Raw genomic sequence first — 20,759 nt, forward strand, 5'->3', positions numbered from 1 at the left:
TTCGAACTCGTCTAGTCAAGCGCTCAGGTATGTAGTTAACAGTATTCAGCCGGTAGTAAGGCCATACTCACTCCACGTAGAGAATATTAGAATAGAGGCATGTCCAATAATTTTATAATAATGTAACTCGGCTGAATGAAAAGGTCGCTTTCGATGTTGTAGATGTAATGAGAACGCTTGCATTTGTCACTACTATTCTATTCAGTCGGGTTGCATTGTGTTCCCGTCCAGTCAAAGGGATATTGTTGAAGAATGATGTTCTGTTACAATAAACTGTTGCCGCTTCCATCCTTTTGGCTCGCTCGGATATTACGTTATTTTAGTATTTTAAATTTAATCACTATATTTATTCAATATATTATTTATTTAAAACAACTTTTCTACTCGCTTCTATTATTTTGAAACTGAAACTTGCTTTTCCAACTTCTACACAGTACAAAAAATATGTTTATGAAATACAATAAAAAATGTGACACGTTCACTATTTGGATTGAATTGTGATAATGCTAGGAATAACAGTAACTACATAGTATCAATATTTAAGTGTAATTCATTTAATAATTTAAAGTAAGAGAACGAAATAGCATGTTTTGTTCTGTGTGTAATTTATTGTACAATACGCTATTAACAAAGAAGTTATGGTTTTATTCGCCTCTTTGTTAAATTACGCACAACGTTTCGTTTATAAAGAATGAATTTGTGAACGAATATTAGAAGCAAATAAAAAGATAAACCCAAATATATTCTTTCATACCATCAGTAGGAAGGTTTATGTGGATGACAGTGTTTTCCCTTATTTCATTTGCACATAAAATATTTTTCCAAAAAATATTTATTTTCTTCTTAAATAATTTAATAAAAAACATCGTATTACTTGCGATTTAATATTGAATGTATGCATTTCTAAATTTAATGATTATCATATAATTCGTTTAAAAATATTTGATTTACTCGATTTGTAATGTGTATGTATATACACTTACATATTGTTATTGAGTGTATCATTTTATTTATGAATTATACATAATATATATCATTTTTAATATTCAGAAAATTTAAAAAGTCGGATGTTTCAATAATTATTATTTGTCACAGTAAAATTCAAATTATATTTATTTATACGTATGTAGGTTCTTTAGATGTTTAATATTATAAATTTAGTATTCGAATTAATTAAATAAATTTTGTTAATATTATAATTGTGTTGATTAATATTTGTATTTATTACTTTATAATCGTTCTATTGTTTGATGTATATTTTTGAAATTAACGTTTTTAATTAATTCATGAATTATAAAAAAATATGATTACGTTTGTTACGATTTAATTATATTTTAGGTATTTATAATTTACTACATATAATAAAATGTCGGTCATGACGTATCTCCGAAAACTTCAAGTTAATTTGCTCAGACGTTCAATCTCGCAAACATAATCGATAATTTTAGAAATTATTTAAACTTAATGTGTGTTAGTGTTGTCATACAAAATACGATGCTGCATTTCTTATGAATAAAAGACATTGAAAACGGGTAGTTTACTTCCAATAGCCAGAAACGTTAAAACAATATAGTGGAGAAATATATTTTCATAATTTGTTATAAAATTTGTCTTAGAGTATCGTTGTATTTAATAAGGCGTTTGCAAATTAGCGATCGTATCCTTAGCTTTCCATTCTTCCCAAATTCTCAAACGTTATATCGTAAAAGAGGCAAAAAAAATCTTCGTAAATATTAGTTATCAACAACGTATCATTGCATAGAAGTTGCTGTTTCTACTATCCTATTGATTTAAGTTGCACGCACACATGTTGTAAATGCACTGTGTATATGTTCAATATATATGGACTGATAGGCGTGTGAGTGAAAAATTGCAACGCATTCGTGCGTACCAGACGCATGCATATCACACGCACTAACGTACACGTTTTTGTTTATGCGTGCGTTCATTTATTTGTATACGTATAACCGTGTGCGTACAAACTTATTGTATTTTAATAGTTGGAAATAATAAACTACAAATCATATTCGGTAGCATTTGCATGGTATGTCGACGGCAGGGCTTTACTACATCCGTTGTACTTTTGAGAATTTAGCCGTTTTATGCTCAGTTTAGTTGATGCAAGTGAAGCACAATGGTTGAATGGCACTTTAGTGTATCTCTTATATTTATATAACATTATTAATTACTTTCTATTCATATTCAGACAGAATATTATAGGAATCGTTGCGACTTTACGACTGCTTCTAGAGAAGACCATACTTTTTATTAAATTCCATTGAACTAACGATCTTGCGTTCTATATTGTAATTGCCTAGTTAGTGTTTATAATAATCAATATCATTTTATCTTTAGCCAATATTTAAGCCAAATGAACTAAAATGTATCAATATGAACTGAATTCATAAACAACGGTAGGTTTAGTCCAGTTCTAGTAGTTAGTTATTTTTGTAATTGTAGATAAAATAAATACGCGTAGGTAAATTGTGTAGCAACATTGTATAACGAAAAAATGTGGGAATTGGTGACACTAATGATTATACTAAATTTTAATTAATTATTGTCAAACTCTTTTATCTTAACTTTTGTACTAATTAAAATGACACTCCTTAACAAGTTTTCTAATTGAATTACTCGTACTTCATGTATGCTGTATTACGCATTTTAATGGCGAATTGTAATCATATGATACTTTAATTGTTTTGATATCGTTCGGTTGTGGTTTTTATTCGAATTTTTATATTCCAAAATGTTGTGAATTTTATTACATTAATATTTGTTACTGTATGTTACGGATTTGCCGCTTTCTTAATTATAATGTTACATGTTATTTTGATGGAATACTGAAATCATTGTATACCGCTGGTTTTAAGTGCGCCTTGAATGTAAATGATAAGTATATTTTTTCATAAATGAATTTTGCAAAGTGAAAGTGAAAATCTTTACAATTTTACCGACAGTTAACTCTTATATTGTAAGTGAGACATAAACTTCCAAATAAATTGTCAGGCTATGAATGATTCTTGCATGTATTTTCAAGTGCCATCCTGCACCTGGCGCAGTGAGGAAATCGGATCGGAATTAGTACTGCTTTTAGAGGTCACGGACTTCATTTATTATTAAAAATTAAAGGCCGATTGGTGATATCTCAAGACTGATCGCGGTCTTATTTAATAAAGTGCTAGGGGTAATTACGGATTACGGGGTGAATCCAATAATGTTTAAAAAAATTCATACAATACCTACATGATACTAAAAAAATGAAGGTATACACAAATTTCCAAAATTATCCCACAATCGCAATTTTCCCAATGCGCCATTACCATTACTTTATTTTATATACTTTTATTGTTAATTTAAACTTTTTCCCAGTTCATATAAATTATTCTGAAGTCTCATATGAATTTCCACAGACTTCCCAAAAAACTGATTTGGCTAGAGTATAATATACATTTATATAGTGAATGTAACAAAAAGTGTTATACATAAGTACACACTGATACAGTTGATTCTTATTGCCCTATATTAAAGAGAAAAAAATTCTTGTCCTCCGATGGTACTGTAACAGTCGTTCATACAGGAACTTTATAAAAACCGATTTATTTTAGAAATGAGTGTCTCACATATTCTTGAAGAATTTTGTAAATTAATGGACGTTTCTTTATCAATATTATCGCATCGCTGTGATATAAATATAAATCCATTGCCTTAACTTACTTTTACGCGCCAAATTACACATAAATAAAAGAAACCGCACGTAACACCGTCGTAAATACCATTTTTTATGTACATTTTTCTCAATACTCTATCAGCTATATTGTGTTTTATATCGGTGTGATGTGCGGCATTTTCTGACTTTGTAACAAATAAGTGAAGATGTCGACTGATTGTTATTTCAATTACATAACGTTTCTAAGAATAACAATAATTATATACGCAATTGAAATAAATAAACATTTATGTGTGATAGATAAAATGAATTGGTATGAAACATCTTTATCCCGCTACTGATTTTTATGAAACATTTTATCGTTTTTGGCTGTGATATTTTTCAGAAAAGGATTCCCGATATATAATCATAGTATTAATGAGAAAACAAAGAAATTGTATGTGGTGGCCTGACATACAAGCCTTAAATTACGATTGATTCCAGTATGGAAAAGTGATGGCGCTGGATGATTTATATAACTCTGTCTTTTTCCCACACTAGAATTTCTCCTGCTTTAAGATGTCATAGAAAGCCCCCTGAACAGCAATTTGATGCTTGAAAATTCGTTCGTTGATACGCTTATGCACGTTTAATTTACGGTAATTTCATTCAATATCGATTTACCTTTAACTTAATTTATCGATAAGTATCATTCATTCATTAATTATTGTTTTTATTGTATTTTTTTATAACTAGAGGCACATGTCTCGCGTTAATGTCTACCGCGCTGTTCCTTTAAATTTATTTCTTTTTAATTTCCTGAATTTTATTTGAAAACTGTTGAAGAAAAAAGTGCTTATATTTGGACGTGAATAAGCGCTTTAACATTCCACTTATTGCTGAAACTAGGGGCTTCTGAAAATGTCAAATGTCAGACGTAACTCAATTTTAAAACTTCAAAGTAATTCTATCGCCATAAATATGTGAATAACACCAAATAGCCACTTAAAATCGAGAAGCATTTGAATAATTGAGTGGTTTATAAAGATGTTTGGTATCTGAAAGGAAACTTCGAAATATTCTAAAGAAGGTTGTAATAATTTGAAAGCTCGCCTTACGCTAACAATGTATTTTAATTTAAGCGCACGAATTTATATCTTAACTTTGTGACGTTCAGCGTTGATGGAGATATGTATTTTTCATAATTTTTTGTAAACTTAAAATTAAGCACACTTGCCTAATGTCGTAAATGTACACTACGCGTATGTGATACACAGTCTATCATTGAATAAACGAATAATTTGTGATCTTGTGTTTTTGTTTTCCAATAAATGCCTGAAATTCTAAATTCCTATTTTTTATCTCTCTTAGTTAACTTAATAATATTATTTCAGAAAGTTACTAAAATATTAGAAATCAAAAAGGGACTGTGTTGAATATTAGTTTGATCATAATAAGAATGTACTGCGACTCTACTCAACTGCCTAATTGGTTTAGTCACTTTTAACAAAATGAGGGTAGTTGGATCGAACTTTGATTTAACAATGTACGAACACCAAGACACAGTCCCTACGGATGTGCTCCGTTTCAAAGCAAGGTTATGTTTTATAGGATAAGATATCTAAACGTGTGTTGTCAGGAAAAAGAGACAGCCAGATATCGATATCATAAATCATCAATATTACTTCTTTATTTATTTTTTGTTTGGTTTAAAACGGCAAAGTATGAATACGACGAACGAAGTATCTGAAAAAGGGAAAAGTTGTCAATGTCATACATAGATATGTAACAAATATGTTAATTTAAAGGCCTAAGAAAGCTCTGCTAAAGAAAGAGGAATTGAGTCGTTTTTGCAAAAATGAAAATTCCTCTATGATTTGTCATAAGCACTACCAAAGTCAGAATAGTCATAAACTACTGATTAATACTTACAGATACAAATGTAGGCCGTGACAGTGGAATGTAATGTCCAGCTTTAAATATTATAGGTTTCTTCATTCTTTCCATGACTATTATGAGCGACCTTCGAAATTTTGCGTTTTGCTCGTACCATGGACATAAGTATAGATATTCCCGAAGCTCTTGACTCTGTTACAAATTAAATAGGATATATAGTCGTTATTTAGCGATAAAAATGTATCCTTGTGTGATTGATATTTAAAATCATTTTCGAAAATGTGATTCGTATAACGCTGTTTTTTTATGTCATCGTCAGCAATGGAGCTGACGGGTCGCCTGAAAGTAAGCGCTACCACCGCCTATGAACCTTTGGATAGGCGTTAGGTCGATTGCAGACCTTACGCCGCAATGGATTGCCGGCTTCAAACTGGAAAAGGGATTATGAAAGGATTGACAAGAGACATAAAGAGAAGGACTGGGAATGGGAGGATAAAGGATATGGGCCTCTGGTTCCCCCACCACGAAAATAGCAGTATGCTATTTCACGCCGGTCTTCTGTGGGGATGTGGTATTTCCCCGGTGCGAGCTGGCCCAATTCGTGCCGAAGCGTGCGTGCGTGAAATAGAAATTACTTACCAAAAAATAACAAATAAAGGCCCCTCACATCTTTTTACATATTTTTACAAGTAAGCATATTTTCATAAATACCTTTGTGGTGAGTTCATTCCCGCACCAACAATATAAGAAGAGCTGCGACAACATGGTGACCATATAATTGAGCATTGAATAGAATTGAACGCTGCTTGGTTCTGTCTGTAATTATATTAACAATTAATCATATAATATTTAAAATTGAGTCATGAAGCGAAAACGCGGGCTACAAGTATTCGGCAATACTTAAGAAATCTATATCTACTTACAATAGTAATTCTTAGTCCAATGATACAAACTATTCCGACAGTTCCACTAAGTTGAAAAAATATATTAGCGTGGTAGGTGTTCTCCACCATTTCTATAAATCTAAAAAGATCAATCAATGAATGGCATTTATTATAATATATCAATCATCATAGTTCATCAAGCAAATATCTTTTTAAAAACATTTTAATTGGCAAATACGTCGGAAAATATACAATATTTATTATATAAATTACTGATCCTTCGTTTGAGAAAAAATTTCCATTTCAGACTTCATGGGACTGGAAATAATACATCACTATGAAACTGTTCAAAAAGTCATTTTAGTATAATGTGATTCAATCGCAACCATTTGAGCTAGATGGTAGGTACTTAGATTATCCAGCTGTCGATATCATAGTTAGCCTTTCTTCAAACTTATAAAGACTTACTTTACGACAGCTTGGTGCTGTTGAATGCATTCGTTCAAAAGTGCATTGTTTTCATTTTCCATTTTCTTACAAATATCTTCTTTTAATCTCATACTCATTGAAATACTCTGCAACTAAATTTATTTTTTTGTTTATAATTCTTCGTCCAAAACAACAGAAACATTCTTAAACTGCTATGGTAAAATATTGGCCATTTTCATTTTAGGTAACTGTATGTAATACAGATGGGTGTGAGAAAAAATATTTATCATTACAATGTAAATAAGTACACCTATATTGCTTATACGATTGTTATTGGCATACCTTCTTTACTTTATCAATGATAATTTCTAGTTCCGCACATCCGAATATGATCATAGACAGCGCTGTGCTATCCACCGCAAAGAAAAGTAAAGCGCTGATATAAATACTAATCATCTGATATAAATATCCGATTTCATAGTGTGGTGACTTTTCTGGATCAACTGGCATCCTAAGTATGTAGAAAGAAAAGTTATTTTAGGTATAGAATTATATAAATGAGGCATAATGCAGTTACATGTACGAACAAGATTTTTATATAGGTATCTAATGTGAAATTCAGTACGCTAGATATATTTATCATTTATTTGTCTATCGAATTTAGTTTTAAAAGCACGTGGTCATATGAACACTCACCATATTTTGAAGGGAAAAAATCTCGTTTCAGCTGTATCAAAAAGAGGCATTATAGCCCACAGGGTGCATGTAGTAATAGCACTGGTTAAGAAAACGGCGCAAAGATTTTTTATTGTCTTAGCGTGAGATGATAGTATCCTGCACAATATTAAATGAAAAATGATAAAAAATCTAACTGATTATAATCAATCTAATATATAAAATTCTCGTGTCACAGTACCATACTCCTCCGAAACGGCTTGACCGATTTTAATGAAATTTTTTGTGCTTCCGGTATCTATGAGAATCGGCCAATATCTATTTTTCATACCCCTTAATATTAAATGATAAGAGTAAGGCAGAACAGCGTTTGCCGGGTGCAGCTAGTAATCAATATATATTGCACAAATACACAAAACAAGAACCCACAAATGCTGATGAAACACATCATATCACATTCGGCGAGAGCAGTTTGTTTTCTTAAGCAAGATGCTATTATAAATGAATAAAATTGCTATTTAGCGTAGTAAGAATACTTCCAAACCATTAATGTCTGCTTGTGCATACCTTTGAGAATAAAATCATAAAAATTATACCAAACATAACTCACTTCTCATGCTGCGGGGATTGTGGCGCAAACGTATCCACCACCATAAAACGAAGAAGATCTTTCAGATTTTCTTTATACATCATAAAAACAGTAGTCTTATAACACACAGAAGCTTGTGTGAATAGAAGATATGACGCTTCAGAAACTTCGTCTATATCTCCCCAGACCACCGCAACGTACACAAATTCGAATAAAATAAAAGAAAATTGCGTGAACATCACACAAAACTTATAAATGTTAAGTAAAATTATGTATTTCTCTGGAGGCATCCAAATACCCAAGTATTTTAAGATGGTGCGAGGTCTGCTCAAGAAAAGATCGATGTTGGTTGCCATTTTAATGGGTTGATATGAAGAACCTACTCATGCTCAATAGATTTTATAGCTTAGAACTACCAATATATTAAAGGCTGCTACATTTTCTTATAATAATATTATTATTTCTACAACATCTATTCTAAAAGAGTGTAAATATATATACTCAACAATTTAGGTAGAAAGTTCATAGACATACTCATCATCATCAGCCCATATATGTTCCCACTGCTGGGACACAGGCCTCCTATGAGGGTTTAGGCCATAATCCACCACGCTGGCCAAGTGCGGGTTGGCAGATGTCACATGTCATCGAACTTTTGATTCTTGGACATGCCGGTTTCCTCACGATGTTTTTCTTCACCGTTTTAAACAGTAGTGATGTTATCCACATGAGCAGATAAATTGAAAAATCAATTTATTTCCTGCACGCTCGCCCGGTATCGAACCTCGACTTATCGATTTTGAAGTCCGAGGTTCTCACCACTAATACAATTTTTAAGTACCTATATGGAGATTACAAAAAAGTTTTACATATAAATTTCATGAAAACAAACAGAAACAAATTTTCATAATACATTTATTATCTACAATATTCTAATTACACATTCAGAGAAATATGACAATGAAGTTTGGATAATCCTTGTAAAATAAGTTTTCCATATGGTTTAGCACACAACATTTCTAACCATCTTACTGCGACACATTCAAATTATCGAAATGAGACTTGAAATCAAAAACTGAATCGAAAATTTGACTATTATTTTTAAGTATTAATATAAATAATAAGTGGTAACATAATTTAAAACTACGTGCTCAATCTGTTACGTACTTCATACAAAACTATAATTTTTTTTATTTATTAAAAGCTTATTTTATGCGATCATACTGTATATGCTCTATAGTTTCAAAGAATTAACAACAATTAACAGAATGTGAAAGTTCTAATAGGTTTTGTTTACAAACTTAAACAAAGTAGTAATTAAAAGTCTAAGCAATAATTTATATAATAGCCTGTATTTTGTTTGTGGTTTCACACTATGCTTAAGTGTAGATAATTTAAATTTTACTTAGTTTGATTCAAAACTGCTATATAAGAATATGACATACGAAGGATCTGTAAAAAGAAAATGTAACTTTAATAAAACTGTATCTATTGTATTGGTCTCACAGTTGCCGATCCTAACTATTATTCATATTTAGAAACGATAAATTAATGTGATAAATTTATTTTGCAAATTATTTCTAATTGATAAAATAGAAAGGGTTTATTTTATGCTTACACTAACAAACGTCTGCCGCGATAGGCTGATATAGTGACCGGCTCGGAGGACCAGCGGCCGACTCATGCGTGTCATCGCGAAACACAACGTGCGTTGGAACTTAACGTCTTGTTCGTACCACTTGCTCATGTATAATACTGTGTGCAATTCTTCACTCTGGTTAAAAATATTTTCGTTATTCGTACCTGATTCAATAGCATAAATATTCTGTTTGTAAAGTAACAGCTATTATTGTTTTGTGGAATAATATCGACTAGGAGTTATTTAACATCAAAGAAATTATTTTATTGTATATTTTTATTACATAATATTTATTTCATGATTCCGCCTGGGAAGACAAATTTTTTGCAAGTTTTTTTTTTAACCTTTATAATCCACCTGTACTACAAGCGGAAATAAGAATTTAACTAAAAAATTATGAAAATCCATTGTTTCGTTTATATCTTGAATAACTTACACGAATTCCATTTTTATAAATTGGTACTGAATATGACATTCTACACTTACAGTGGCCGTCAGCTCATGGCCGCTCCAACAACAGAGGAACATCTGACTCGTCATCACTATCAGATAAACTATCAAAGATATAAACAACATGCTATGCTGCTCGACCTGTAAAAATGTTGTTAAAATCATCGGAGTAATACTGAACTGAACTGAACTATAATTACTTTTAATTCTCATAAGACAAAAAAAAAACAAAATTTAATTCTTTCCGAAGATTATGAATGGTTAATCATAATCTTTTACGGATTGCCAGTCACACCGATTACAGTAATACGTCTAGGAGTAGAGATGAGGTAAATAAGCTATGGTAACCATCCACATTGCATATAAGTAGTTAAGGAATCGGATTACGGCTTCAGGAATAAGGAACCATTAAGCTCAGCTAAAAGTTTTCAATTTTGTGACATGATGACGTGTTTTGATGACGTGTTTTGATGAAATCGATAATGCATGCGATGCAATTTGATATCAGTAGTAATCACTGGGTACCTATGAAAGACCCGCAAAATGTGAGCGAGGGAAGGGTGGATATGTTAATATTTCTTAAAACTGTCATGAAAAAGACGCCTTAATGACTAAATTACTAAATGACTTTTTGTTTAATTTTCATAGACTGGAATCTGACAAAGACACGACGACTCACCATTTTTTATCTCAGCAGGTATCTACTAAGTGTGTGAAACTGGTATTAAATAATACTTACGACTAATATCCGAAAGGCACTCATCACAATTATTCCAACGGTGCCCGTTATTTGAAATAAGAAATAAATATGAAACGCATCTTCTACTAATTCAGTAAATCTAAAATAAAAAAACTTCAGCAAAATCCAATCATACATATAAATGCGTTGCAATAAATAAATAAACATGCTTACAGAAGATATTTACTTTCTGAAGGATAAAAAATGAAGTGAGTAATCCTTTACCTCATCGCAATGAATGTATAATCATAATATTATAATATCAAATCATGAACAATACATTCATTGATGAAGTAGCTAGACGAATGGAAATTTATTGAATTACTATCTTCTATAACTTTTTTCTGAAGAATATTTAATAATAGCTAACCCAAAAATATCCGAAATCTCGATTCAGATATATATATCTGTGGCTGTGGATATATATCTGTGGCGTAGTTGGCTAGGAATAATTCATAAATAATGATAAAACAATTAGTGCTCTCTCTATTCCATCGCTATAGAATTAAATAAGTAGGTAGGTACTTACCTAACCACCGCTTGATACTGCTTCACGCACTCTGCTAATTTCTGGTTACCTCTTGCATAATAATTGTTCCGATTATAGACATCATAATCTTTACCTTTATAGGACTTTATCTATAAATACACAAAATAAATATATCACTTTCTTTAATATTTATTGTAGTCTGTAATAATATAACCGATTTAGATTGATATAAATCGAATAAATCAAATTACATATTAATTATAATTTGTAAATTATCTAACCTTATTAAATGTAAATGGGTACTCACGCTCATAATTTTGCTCATAATAATCTCCATCTGCGCACACGCAAATATGACCATAGAAATGGCGACACTATCCACCCCGAAGTACATCAGAGCGCTCATGCAAATTGTTAGCTCTTGGAATATGTAACCCAGCTCATATTGTGGAGAATTATTCGGTTTAACTGGCATCCTTGCAAAATAAAAGTGGATTCAAAATGAAATCTGCTTTAAATCAAAATTTATTGAGATAAATTTACGAAAGTAGATATGTCCATCCTTGGGGCTAGTCTTCTTTAGCTTATTCATTTTTGGTGCGCTTATAATGTTGTACTAAGGAAGAGATTCAGAAATATGGTAAGGGAATAGATACTATAGATCTGCCTAGCACAGTTACCTACTTCTTAATATATATTCTTTTGGACAAGATCGTGCATAAGAAGACTCGCTTAGAACTTACCACATATCGAAGGGAAATTTTCTGACATCGAAATCATCGAATAGTGGCTTTAGTCCCCAAACCCCACAAATTGTTTCAGCAGCAACTATAAATAATAGTAATAAGCGTTTTATCTTTCTAGCTCGTCTATTTAAAATCCTGGAAAATAAATATTATATTGAGTTAGATGGAGCACTATTGGCAGACTTGCGAAGATCCTAGGATTTACGATGTAGTTTATATTTTAAAATTATGATATTTAAGATTATGATTTACGATGTAATTTTAATGTATATTTATAAATAAATTGCTATTAAAGAACAACGACATTCAAGTTGTTTTTAAGAATTTGCAAACAGAGGACTGTTCTTTACCAATTATGCGGCTTGCATTGCGGTTTGAAGATATCACTATTCATTTGTACTATTAGCTTTCTTATTGTTTCAACATTCACGTGAAATACTGTTATTTTGCAACATAAGCAAGCCTGAGTGAATAACAGGTACACAGCCTCTGACACCGCTTCCAAATCGCCCCAAACTTGAACGACGTAGATAATTTGGAAAAAAAGAAATAAATATTGCAATATCAGCATAAATATCTTATACAACTTTTGAAGGGTATTTTCCTCGGTTGGAGGAACCCATACACCAAGTATTTCCATTATTTTCTTAGCTCTACTGAAAAACAAATCATCTAATAACACAGTCGACATTACGGATAATATTTGTTGTAAATAATATTGTATCGATAAATCGTCGCAATTTATACAAGAGTAAGCTATTATTTAGAAATTATTTTGATAAGTGATCCAATTTACATAATGTGACCATTTACAATTCTATTGTAGTTTATTATATGTCTGTGTTTTAAAATATTTATTCGTTAAATGTTTGCTTATTACGAGTTTCTTACTTACAGGAAATATATGAATAAAAGCGCATAAAGCAATTAATTTTATTTATTTTTTACTTGTGAGTATTTGAAGTCGATTTCATTTTTGTGAAAATATAATTATTAATATTTAATGTACACATTTCGAATTATTAATTATTTTGTATATTATTACTAAATAATTTGTTTTTTTTAAATATTTATTTTAAAAAATCCGTTATTTGTGATAGTTGTACTTATGAATTTTCCTCTTTTAGATATTACTGTAGTAAATAAAGTAGATGTGAAGCAGCGTGGGGGTCACTTCATAAATGTACACCCGATGCTCTCAGTGGTCCGAAGGCCGTTATCACAGGGTACATAACCTCCGCCCACCCATATTGTACCCAAAAATTTAAAAATGTTGAAAATAATAAAACAACTTTCTACTTGCCTTGATGCATTTTATAGTTTTATGAAATGATACGGTCCTTTTGTAAATGTTCTACGATATTCAACCTAGACTCGACGTCAAGCAAGCATAGAACTAGCTGTGTAGTAAGCTTTGATAATCCTTGTTTCGAAATTAAAGACTTTTTAACGAATTTTAAACGAGTAACTAAGACAGAGACTAACTAACTAACATTAGTCTCCCAGTTACTACGATCGCTGTAAAGTGTTCTAAGCGTCGGGTTAATAATATAATTAATAAATCGCGTTTAAAATTCGTTAAAAAGTCTTTAATTTCTAAGAAAATGCAATCCTAGTTTCGTTAGTTTCGTTTCGATAATATTAAGACTACCTAGTTGACATGAAGATATACAAGATTTAAGAATAGAGATCGTCAAGATAATTCGTAATTTTGTTTATCATTCCTTGTTTGCTGTGAGTTGTGACAGAGAAAGAAAATCTCGACCTTACGCCTTAAATATTCATGGGCGGTGCTAGCGCTTACCATGCAGGCGACCCACCAGCCCCATTGACTACGGTGAAATAAAAAAAATAATAAATAAATACTTAAATAAAATCTTTATGTTGCCAAAACATTATACCTTACATAACTACGTAGATTGCCTCTTAAACTAGAAAAACTGTATCACAAGAGCCAACATTTCTCCTTATATATAAATAAATCCATATTTAATGTTCAAGCAAAATAAAAATTAGTGTGTGTGTGTGTGTGTGTGTTGTAACTTTTTCTTAAAATTACATGTGTTAAGGTTAAAGTTTAATAAGAGACGTTTTATATTATTGTAAATCAATGAACTCAAGACAAAATACTGGTGTTTGGCAAAGCTTGTTCTGTGGGATTCTAAAGGGCATATATCTTTTGGACTGCGTTTATCTGGGTTACGTATTGAGAGGACTTGGAAATGTTTTTGAAGAATAGGTCTCAAAATATAAACTACGCGCGATAAACTAGGACACCCACATGAGACTGTTTCAGTAGTATAACACGAATGAACGTTTATTATAAAATTTAAGGGAGGTTTACTCCTGCTATTGACAAAAAATGCTATATTTATAGTTTTCTTTTATAGAGGATAGCCATGACATAATCATTCGAAAACGAAATTCAGCTCTTGATGAAGTTTTGTCCAGCCCGAACCGCAAATTACAAGTGCAGTATCATCTGCATATGTAAATATATTGCAATTTAGAATTTTAATTTGGCATAATTTATTTATACATATTTAAAAAAGTTTGTATACTGCCTTAGCACGCCAAAAGTTTTAGGAATATTGTCACTGTGTTTAAATATGTGGCCTTTTTAATATGTGGAGTTTGAAGATGTGGTATAACTCTATTCTATAAGTTGTATTAAGTTCGAAGGCAAGGTCTCGACGAATAAGATCACGCCATATCCACCAATTGTGGATTTTATATTCATTTATTTAAGAAGGTATGGTCATATGTGTTATTATTTATCGAATTTTTATAAAATAGTTTTATGTATTTTTTTATCAATAAACTAAACTGCATTGAAATTGTCAGAACTAGTCAACATTTAAATGAGACCACACGGTCAAACAAGAATCATCAAAATAGATTCAGCCAATCGAAAGATCTCAGGAAACAAAGAAAAAAAAAATAGAATTGATGATATTTTATAAGTGAAAACAGAAATAGTCAACAATGGAAAGCATTCTTACAACAGGATGCGAGCAAATAAAAATATGTGATTGATACTGGAAAACCTAATACATAAAAAGATCTTACAGTGAAAAAAAGCATGAAGAAAGTATCATAATATCATTTTGTAGTGTCATAATATTATTATTTCTTGCGTGTTCCTGTTAATATTATTCACATTTCTTAAGTGTTCTTGCTACCAGAGTCGTTACGGACTTTCAGAAACACTCATTAAAAGTAGATTACGAAGAAAATATTGATACAATGTTTTCTACGAATGTGGCTTCTGAAAATCTGATTTTCAGAGAGCCAAATTTTAAACTGCGACCGTGCCTGTATTCTCTATAATTTTAATGCGGACAAAGAGTAGTCTAATACTATGGGTCTGGGCTTGGCAACGACCTGTCAATCTTTTTTTTTTGCATTCAACATAAAAAGGAATATCGTTGCGTGCTAATTTACTGAATATTGACTCCTGCATGATAAAAAAAATACACAATTTTATAGCTAAAAGAAAATCGCCTATCTGCAAATATTATACACAGATACCACGTAGCTCATTATCCGAACGCATATTTGACGGATGATGTGTCAAGCTTACGTCAGTGATTAAATTGTCAAAATGATTACCAAGTACAGGGACGATTCGTAAAGATAAACATTTAATTCCGATTCCCTTTTAAATTATGGTGCCTTAATTACGATATACGTAAGATTAAGAACATGGATAGTGATATAAAGGAGTTCACATTACCGCCAGCTCCGCGGGGGTTGTGTTTCGATCGTAATGATTTCGTCAAGGTATTGCTAGTTTTTCCACCGTACGGAAGGCAATTTAAATCATTAATGTGTTTTATTTTATTACATTATTATTATTTGTTTCCTAGACAAACTTTTCGGTGGACAACTTTTTGGCTGAACATCAAAATGCGGCCTCCTTGGAGACTATGCGAGATGATCTGGGCGTATACTTAAAAGTCCTTAGATTGGCTATGATAGAACTCATCAACAAAGATTACGCTCATTTCGTCAATCTATGTGCTACTTTGATTGGATTTGATAAAACAATTGTAACAATACAAGTCCCATTAGGTGAATTAAATCAAGAACTAGAAGTAAGTAGAGACTCTTATGTATATATTTTCACTCAAATTAATTTAAGTTTTTATATCATATTTATCTTGATTTATGTTTAGGATGTAAAAAAAACTATTGAAGATGCCATGAAAGAGCTCTCATTATGGTTAAATCAGAGACATGCTCTTTTAAAAAAGAAACAACTATTGAAATACTACAGTCAGACACTCAATTGTCTTAGTTCGCTCGAAAGTATCTTACAAGATATCACAGACAAAAATAGACAAGAGCAAATCATATTAGCTGATAGAGCAGCTATGGAATATAATCAGTTAAAGTTCTCCATAGCTAAATGTGATTCAATAGTAAAACCGCAGATAAAGAAACAGTATAATGAAGTAGGAGGAAAATTAATTCAAATATTGAATGATCTTCTTTTCCAATTTTGGAATGATAGAAATGAAGAAAACCTTCTCAAGACTTTAATGACATTGACATTATTAGATAGAATCACAGAAACTGAGATGTTACTCAGGAAACAAGCTATTGCACCATTGTTACAAGAAATTGTGAACGAACCAGCTCTACAAAGAAGCAAGGAAGGCTTACAGGGGATCTATACAAAAATTCTGTCCCTTCTTGATACAAAATTAAATTTACTTTTAAAAGTTACAGAACATTCCAAGTTAACCTTTCAAGTGCAGAAGTATAGGTTTTTAGTAAACTGTTTTTGGTGTGAAGTTGAAAATCGCTTGGAAGTCAACTTAGCATCAATTTTTGCACCTGGGAATCCTCAATTATTTTACAAAAGATATACTGAAAGTATGTTATTTATCAAAAAACTTGAGGAATATTGTGCATGCAAAGATAACATAAAGTTGTTGCATGCTACACCAGAATATAAAAGCTTTCAGAGACGTTGGAATCTCCCAGTTTATTTTCAAATAAGATTTCAAGAAATTGCAGGTATGAAAGTTTTTCATGAATAATTAATATTATGTTGATGTGAAAGTAGGAATTGGTTCTGCTTCAATAAATTTTCTTTTAACAAAAAATGTATGCTTGAATTTGAAATGTTTATAAATGTAGCTGTTTGTCTTATCACTTAATTTATTTTAAGGTGGTTTTGAGTCATCATTGAAGACAAGTCCCACACAAGGGAATCATGATGAATTTGTGCTAGTAGAGACTTACAGGTGTTGGAAGGCATTACAGGACTCATGGTCTGACGGAATACACATTGAGGCTTTGTCACACAAATTTTGGAAATTATCTCTCCAGCTTATAGCCAGATATGCCTCTTGGACAAAAATGTGTTGTCTGCAAGTAAGAAACTCTTCACCATATTCATTATTACCTTAATCATATGAAATTGTCTGATTATGAAGATAGATACTTTTGATGTTGATGTTTGTATGTTGTTATAATTTTTTATCTTTTCATTAGAGACCAACTACACCCAAAATGGAGTCCACCAGTATTAACAAAAGCTTAATTATAGATTGTATAAATCTTTACATCGACACTATAACCTTTCTGCAAAAGTTGCCAAATCTCTTGCAATTAGTAGAGTCCAGAATGCCTTATAAGAGAAGCAGAGAATTACTGGGTCAAAGTATAAAGCCCTCCCAAGAATTACTACATCATAACAAGGAAATCATCAAAGAAAGCATTGTCAATGAATTATTTGACTACTGCAATGTACACTTGAAACAAGTCAGTGATATACCAAGATTATATAGGAAAACTAATCGTAGTGTACCTACAAAGCCATGCAATTATATTGATATCATTGTAAAAACCATAAATGAGTTCAAAGGAGACTTTGAAAGAAAGCTTGATAATGCATTTCTAATTAGCATTTTTGAATCATTATTCAATACAATGACATTATCGTAAGTACTTACTTTTTTTATTAGTTGCATCATTTACCAATTTGTTTACTCAGTTGCATTAAATAAAATATTACTTTCAGTTATTGTAAATATGTAGAGGATGTTTTAACATCAGTGCAAAAAACTGAAGAATCATTGAGAAGACTGAAACAGATTCGAGAGGTCACTTCACAACAGAGTAATGAAACCACTGGAGTGACAGACGGAGACAAAATCAGATTACAATTAAATGTAGATGTTGTGTATTATACCAAATTAGCAGAGTCACTTCATATTAATGTAAATAAAGTGCACAAGCTGACAGATTTAAAGTCTATGGTAACAGAAGCTGTAAAAAATATAGATAATAAATGATATGCCCAGTTATATACTCTGGACTTTTATTAATTGGTAATTAGAAAAAATAAAACATTTTTAAATAACATAAACATGTATTTGATCAGATTAATAAAAATTGTATGATTTGAAAAAATAGATACCATTCACTTATCACTTAAAATAACAAGGCAAATTATTAATACTATTTTTGTGGAACAAAGTATTTCATAATTGAGTTTGGTTTGGTTTTGTTCATGTTGCGAGTGCTAGTTCTTGGCATATCTGAATTGGAGGGATTTTTCCACATTGATTTTAATTCTTGTTGCATTTCTTCAGGCAGTGCATTAAATACTTCTTTATCAACATAACTTGGACATTCATCACAATTACCACCTTCAGCAATATCTCTCATTGCATCTGAATTATCCAATACATCTTTTGCAGGACTCGCTCTTGGAGTTAAAGACCTGTCTCTGGAATTCAGTCTTAGTTCTGAGACTTTTTCAAGTTCCTTTGAATTTAACCTCAGTTCCCCCACTTTCAACTTACTGGGTGATGCAACATCTCTAGATAAACATCGTCTTTTGGCAATCCATGTTACCTTTTTAGGCTTTTTTGGTGATGGTTCAACTTCAGCATCCGAGAGATCAGTTGTTGTGCTGCTGCTGGGAGATACTGCAGAGTAATCCATTGAGGATGCAGATGTATCACAGTCATTCTGTATGTTGAGAACGGACTGGACAGATAAATCATTCATGAGGTAATTTACAATAGAACTCCTACCAGTCATCCGTTCTTGGAACTTTGTAAAAGCCAACCCTACTAATGTCAAATGGAATGGTTTAGATAAATCAATAAGTTTATTAAATAATCTCATTATTACAGTCATTAGTTTCTCCTGTCCTGCTTCTGTGACTGTAACTGTACCGCTGTTAATAGTGAAAATAGATGGTGAGATCTGGCATTGCCTGGACTCTCTGTGACTACTGAGTCTTTTTACATCTTTCTTTCTTAGAGTTACTCTTAAAGAAACAGGAATGCGACCGTCTTCCCTAACCAGAATGAGCAACCTTTGTAAAAGTGCAGAAAACTTTTCCTCAACTTCACTTTTCACGCTAACTGTCTTAAAACTATCTTCTAAACCTATACTTTGTGGTCTGCCCGTTTGTTTGACTGGAGTATTATCCTCACCTAAACTTAAATTTTTCAGTCTAACGGCCATGTCACTGCTAAAGTGTTTTTTTAAAACATCTAGGGACACTTGTTGTAAATCACTGACAGATACAATGTTTTGTGATATTAATGTTTCTGTGGTTTTTGATCCTATACTTGGAATAGAACGCACACTCTCTAGAGTTGACATAAAACTTACACCATGTTCTGGATAAATAGTAGTCTGGTCATTTGGTTTGTATAAGGGGCATATTAATTTTGCAAGTAATTTGTTGTGTGATACACCTGCACATGTTGTGAAACCTAAATCATCTAGTATTTTTTGACGCATTTCATTAGCTATTTGTGATGCTAGTTTCAGTCTTGTGTGACAGCCACAGGGGCAAGCCATAGAGGGTTCACTGTATAAATGACCAGTGATAGTAAGATTACCAATATTTGTACTTTTTAATTTTTCTTGAACCAAGTTTGTGACATCAATAAAGTTTTCATCCATACCTAACTTCTCTACTGGAGATTTCCAATTTTGTAAAAGTAAAAATATTTTATTTGAGGCAGCTCTGTAATCGTGTAAGTCTTCTCCATTTAATAACTTTAAATTAGGGCATACTTTGAGAGCTTCTGTGACAAGCATACACTTTTTAATTCCGTATTTTCTTGCCTCATAATTACTTGTTACGACGATATTTTTCTGTTGAATTCCAAGCGGTTCTGAGCGCAATTCTGGTTTCCGTAACATTTCTACTTGAGCATAAAAACAGTCTATGTCGATGTGTATTATGCTTTTACTGTGGTCGCTTGTTATATCAGTAAATGTAGAGCTGCTCGAATCCATGTTCCTGCGGATAATTCACACAGTTTCGTCATAATTTACTTTGTTCTGACTTACTTTTTACCTGTTGCGATACAATACTATTTTATAAGTCAGAACCTTACCTGACGTCCATGACCCTATAATGAAATGATTGACTGAATGTAGTAGTGTATAAGTATGTAAAATAAGTTAAAATTTATAGCTTTTCTCTCATAAAATCCAAAATATTGATATTTTTAATCGGACAATCACGACACATCAACAGAGACAATGTTACCACAATATAAAAAAAAATTAAAAGCAGACTATAATCA

General features: G+C 31.6%; 3 protein-coding genes across 3 annotated transcripts; 1 reads left to right on the top strand and 2 right to left on the bottom strand.

Moving 5' to 3' along the window:
- Window positions 1-5,338: 5,338 nt before the first annotated feature.
- On the bottom strand, window positions 5,339-12,877 carry LOC119828696. The gene is made up of 18 exons (XM_038350935.1): window positions 12,537-12,877; window positions 12,184-12,321; window positions 11,692-11,916; window positions 11,480-11,530; window positions 10,951-11,050; window positions 10,248-10,352; window positions 9,741-9,896; window positions 9,528-9,574; window positions 9,147-9,153; window positions 8,590-8,599; window positions 8,144-8,501; window positions 7,555-7,692; window positions 7,201-7,369; window positions 6,898-7,004; window positions 6,465-6,568; window positions 6,257-6,357; window positions 5,582-5,737; window positions 5,339-5,395 (listed from the first exon to the last, which is right to left on the bottom strand). Exons 1-18 carry the CDS (start codon window positions 12,875-12,877, stop codon window positions 5,339-5,341), a joined length of 2,370 nt encoding a protein of 789 aa, XP_038206863.1.
- Window positions 12,878-15,776: 2,899 nt separating this feature from the next.
- On the top strand, window positions 15,777-18,508 carry LOC119828447 (conserved oligomeric Golgi complex subunit 2). Its single transcript, XM_038350595.1, has 6 exons — window positions 15,777-15,969; window positions 16,056-16,283; window positions 16,365-17,211; window positions 17,366-17,571; window positions 17,692-18,140; window positions 18,221-18,508. Exons 1-6 carry the CDS (start codon window positions 15,892-15,894, stop codon window positions 18,492-18,494), a joined length of 2,082 nt encoding a protein of 693 aa, XP_038206523.1. The 5' UTR covers window positions 15,777-15,891; the 3' UTR covers window positions 18,495-18,508.
- Window positions 18,509-18,559: 51 nt separating this feature from the next.
- LOC119828448 (DNA polymerase iota) lies at window positions 18,560-20,722 on the bottom strand. Its single transcript, XM_038350596.1, has 2 exons — window positions 20,568-20,722; window positions 18,560-20,470 (listed from the first exon to the last, which is right to left on the bottom strand). Exons 1-2 carry the CDS (start codon window positions 20,576-20,578, stop codon window positions 18,661-18,663), a joined length of 1,821 nt encoding a protein of 606 aa, XP_038206524.1. The 5' UTR covers window positions 20,579-20,722; the 3' UTR covers window positions 18,560-18,660.
- Between the last annotated feature and the right edge of the window lie 37 nt (window positions 20,723-20,759).

The sequence above is a fragment of the Zerene cesonia genome, chromosome 8 (genome assembly GCF_012273895.1).
Source record: "Zerene cesonia ecotype Mississippi chromosome 8, Zerene_cesonia_1.1, whole genome shotgun sequence".
NCBI lineage: Eukaryota > Metazoa > Arthropoda > Insecta > Lepidoptera > Pieridae > Zerene > Zerene cesonia.

Excerpts from the sequence above, each read along its gene's own strand:
- LOC119828696 (XM_038350935.1), bottom strand. The coding sequence starts at position 12,877 with ATGTCGACTGTGTTATTAGATGATTTGTTTTTCAGTAGAGCTAAGAAA. Across the intron at positions 12,322-12,536 it reads CAATGCAAGCCGCATAATTG|GATTTTAAATAGACGAGCTA; the intron begins GTAAAGAACAGT and ends TTTATTTTCCAG. Across the intron at positions 11,051-11,479 it reads CAGTATCAAGCGGTGGTTAG|ATTTACTGAATTAGTAGAAG; the intron begins GTAAGTACCTAC and ends TTTTTATTTTAG.
- LOC119828447 (XM_038350595.1), top strand. The coding sequence starts at position 15,892 with ATGGATAGTGATATAAAGGAGTTCACATTACCGCCAGCTCCGCGGGGG. Across the intron at positions 15,970-16,055 it reads ATCGTAATGATTTCGTCAAG|ACAAACTTTTCGGTGGACAA; the intron begins GTATTGCTAGTT and ends TTTGTTTCCTAG. Across the intron at positions 18,141-18,220 it reads TTCAATACAATGACATTATC|TTATTGTAAATATGTAGAGG; the intron begins GTAAGTACTTAC and ends TATTACTTTCAG.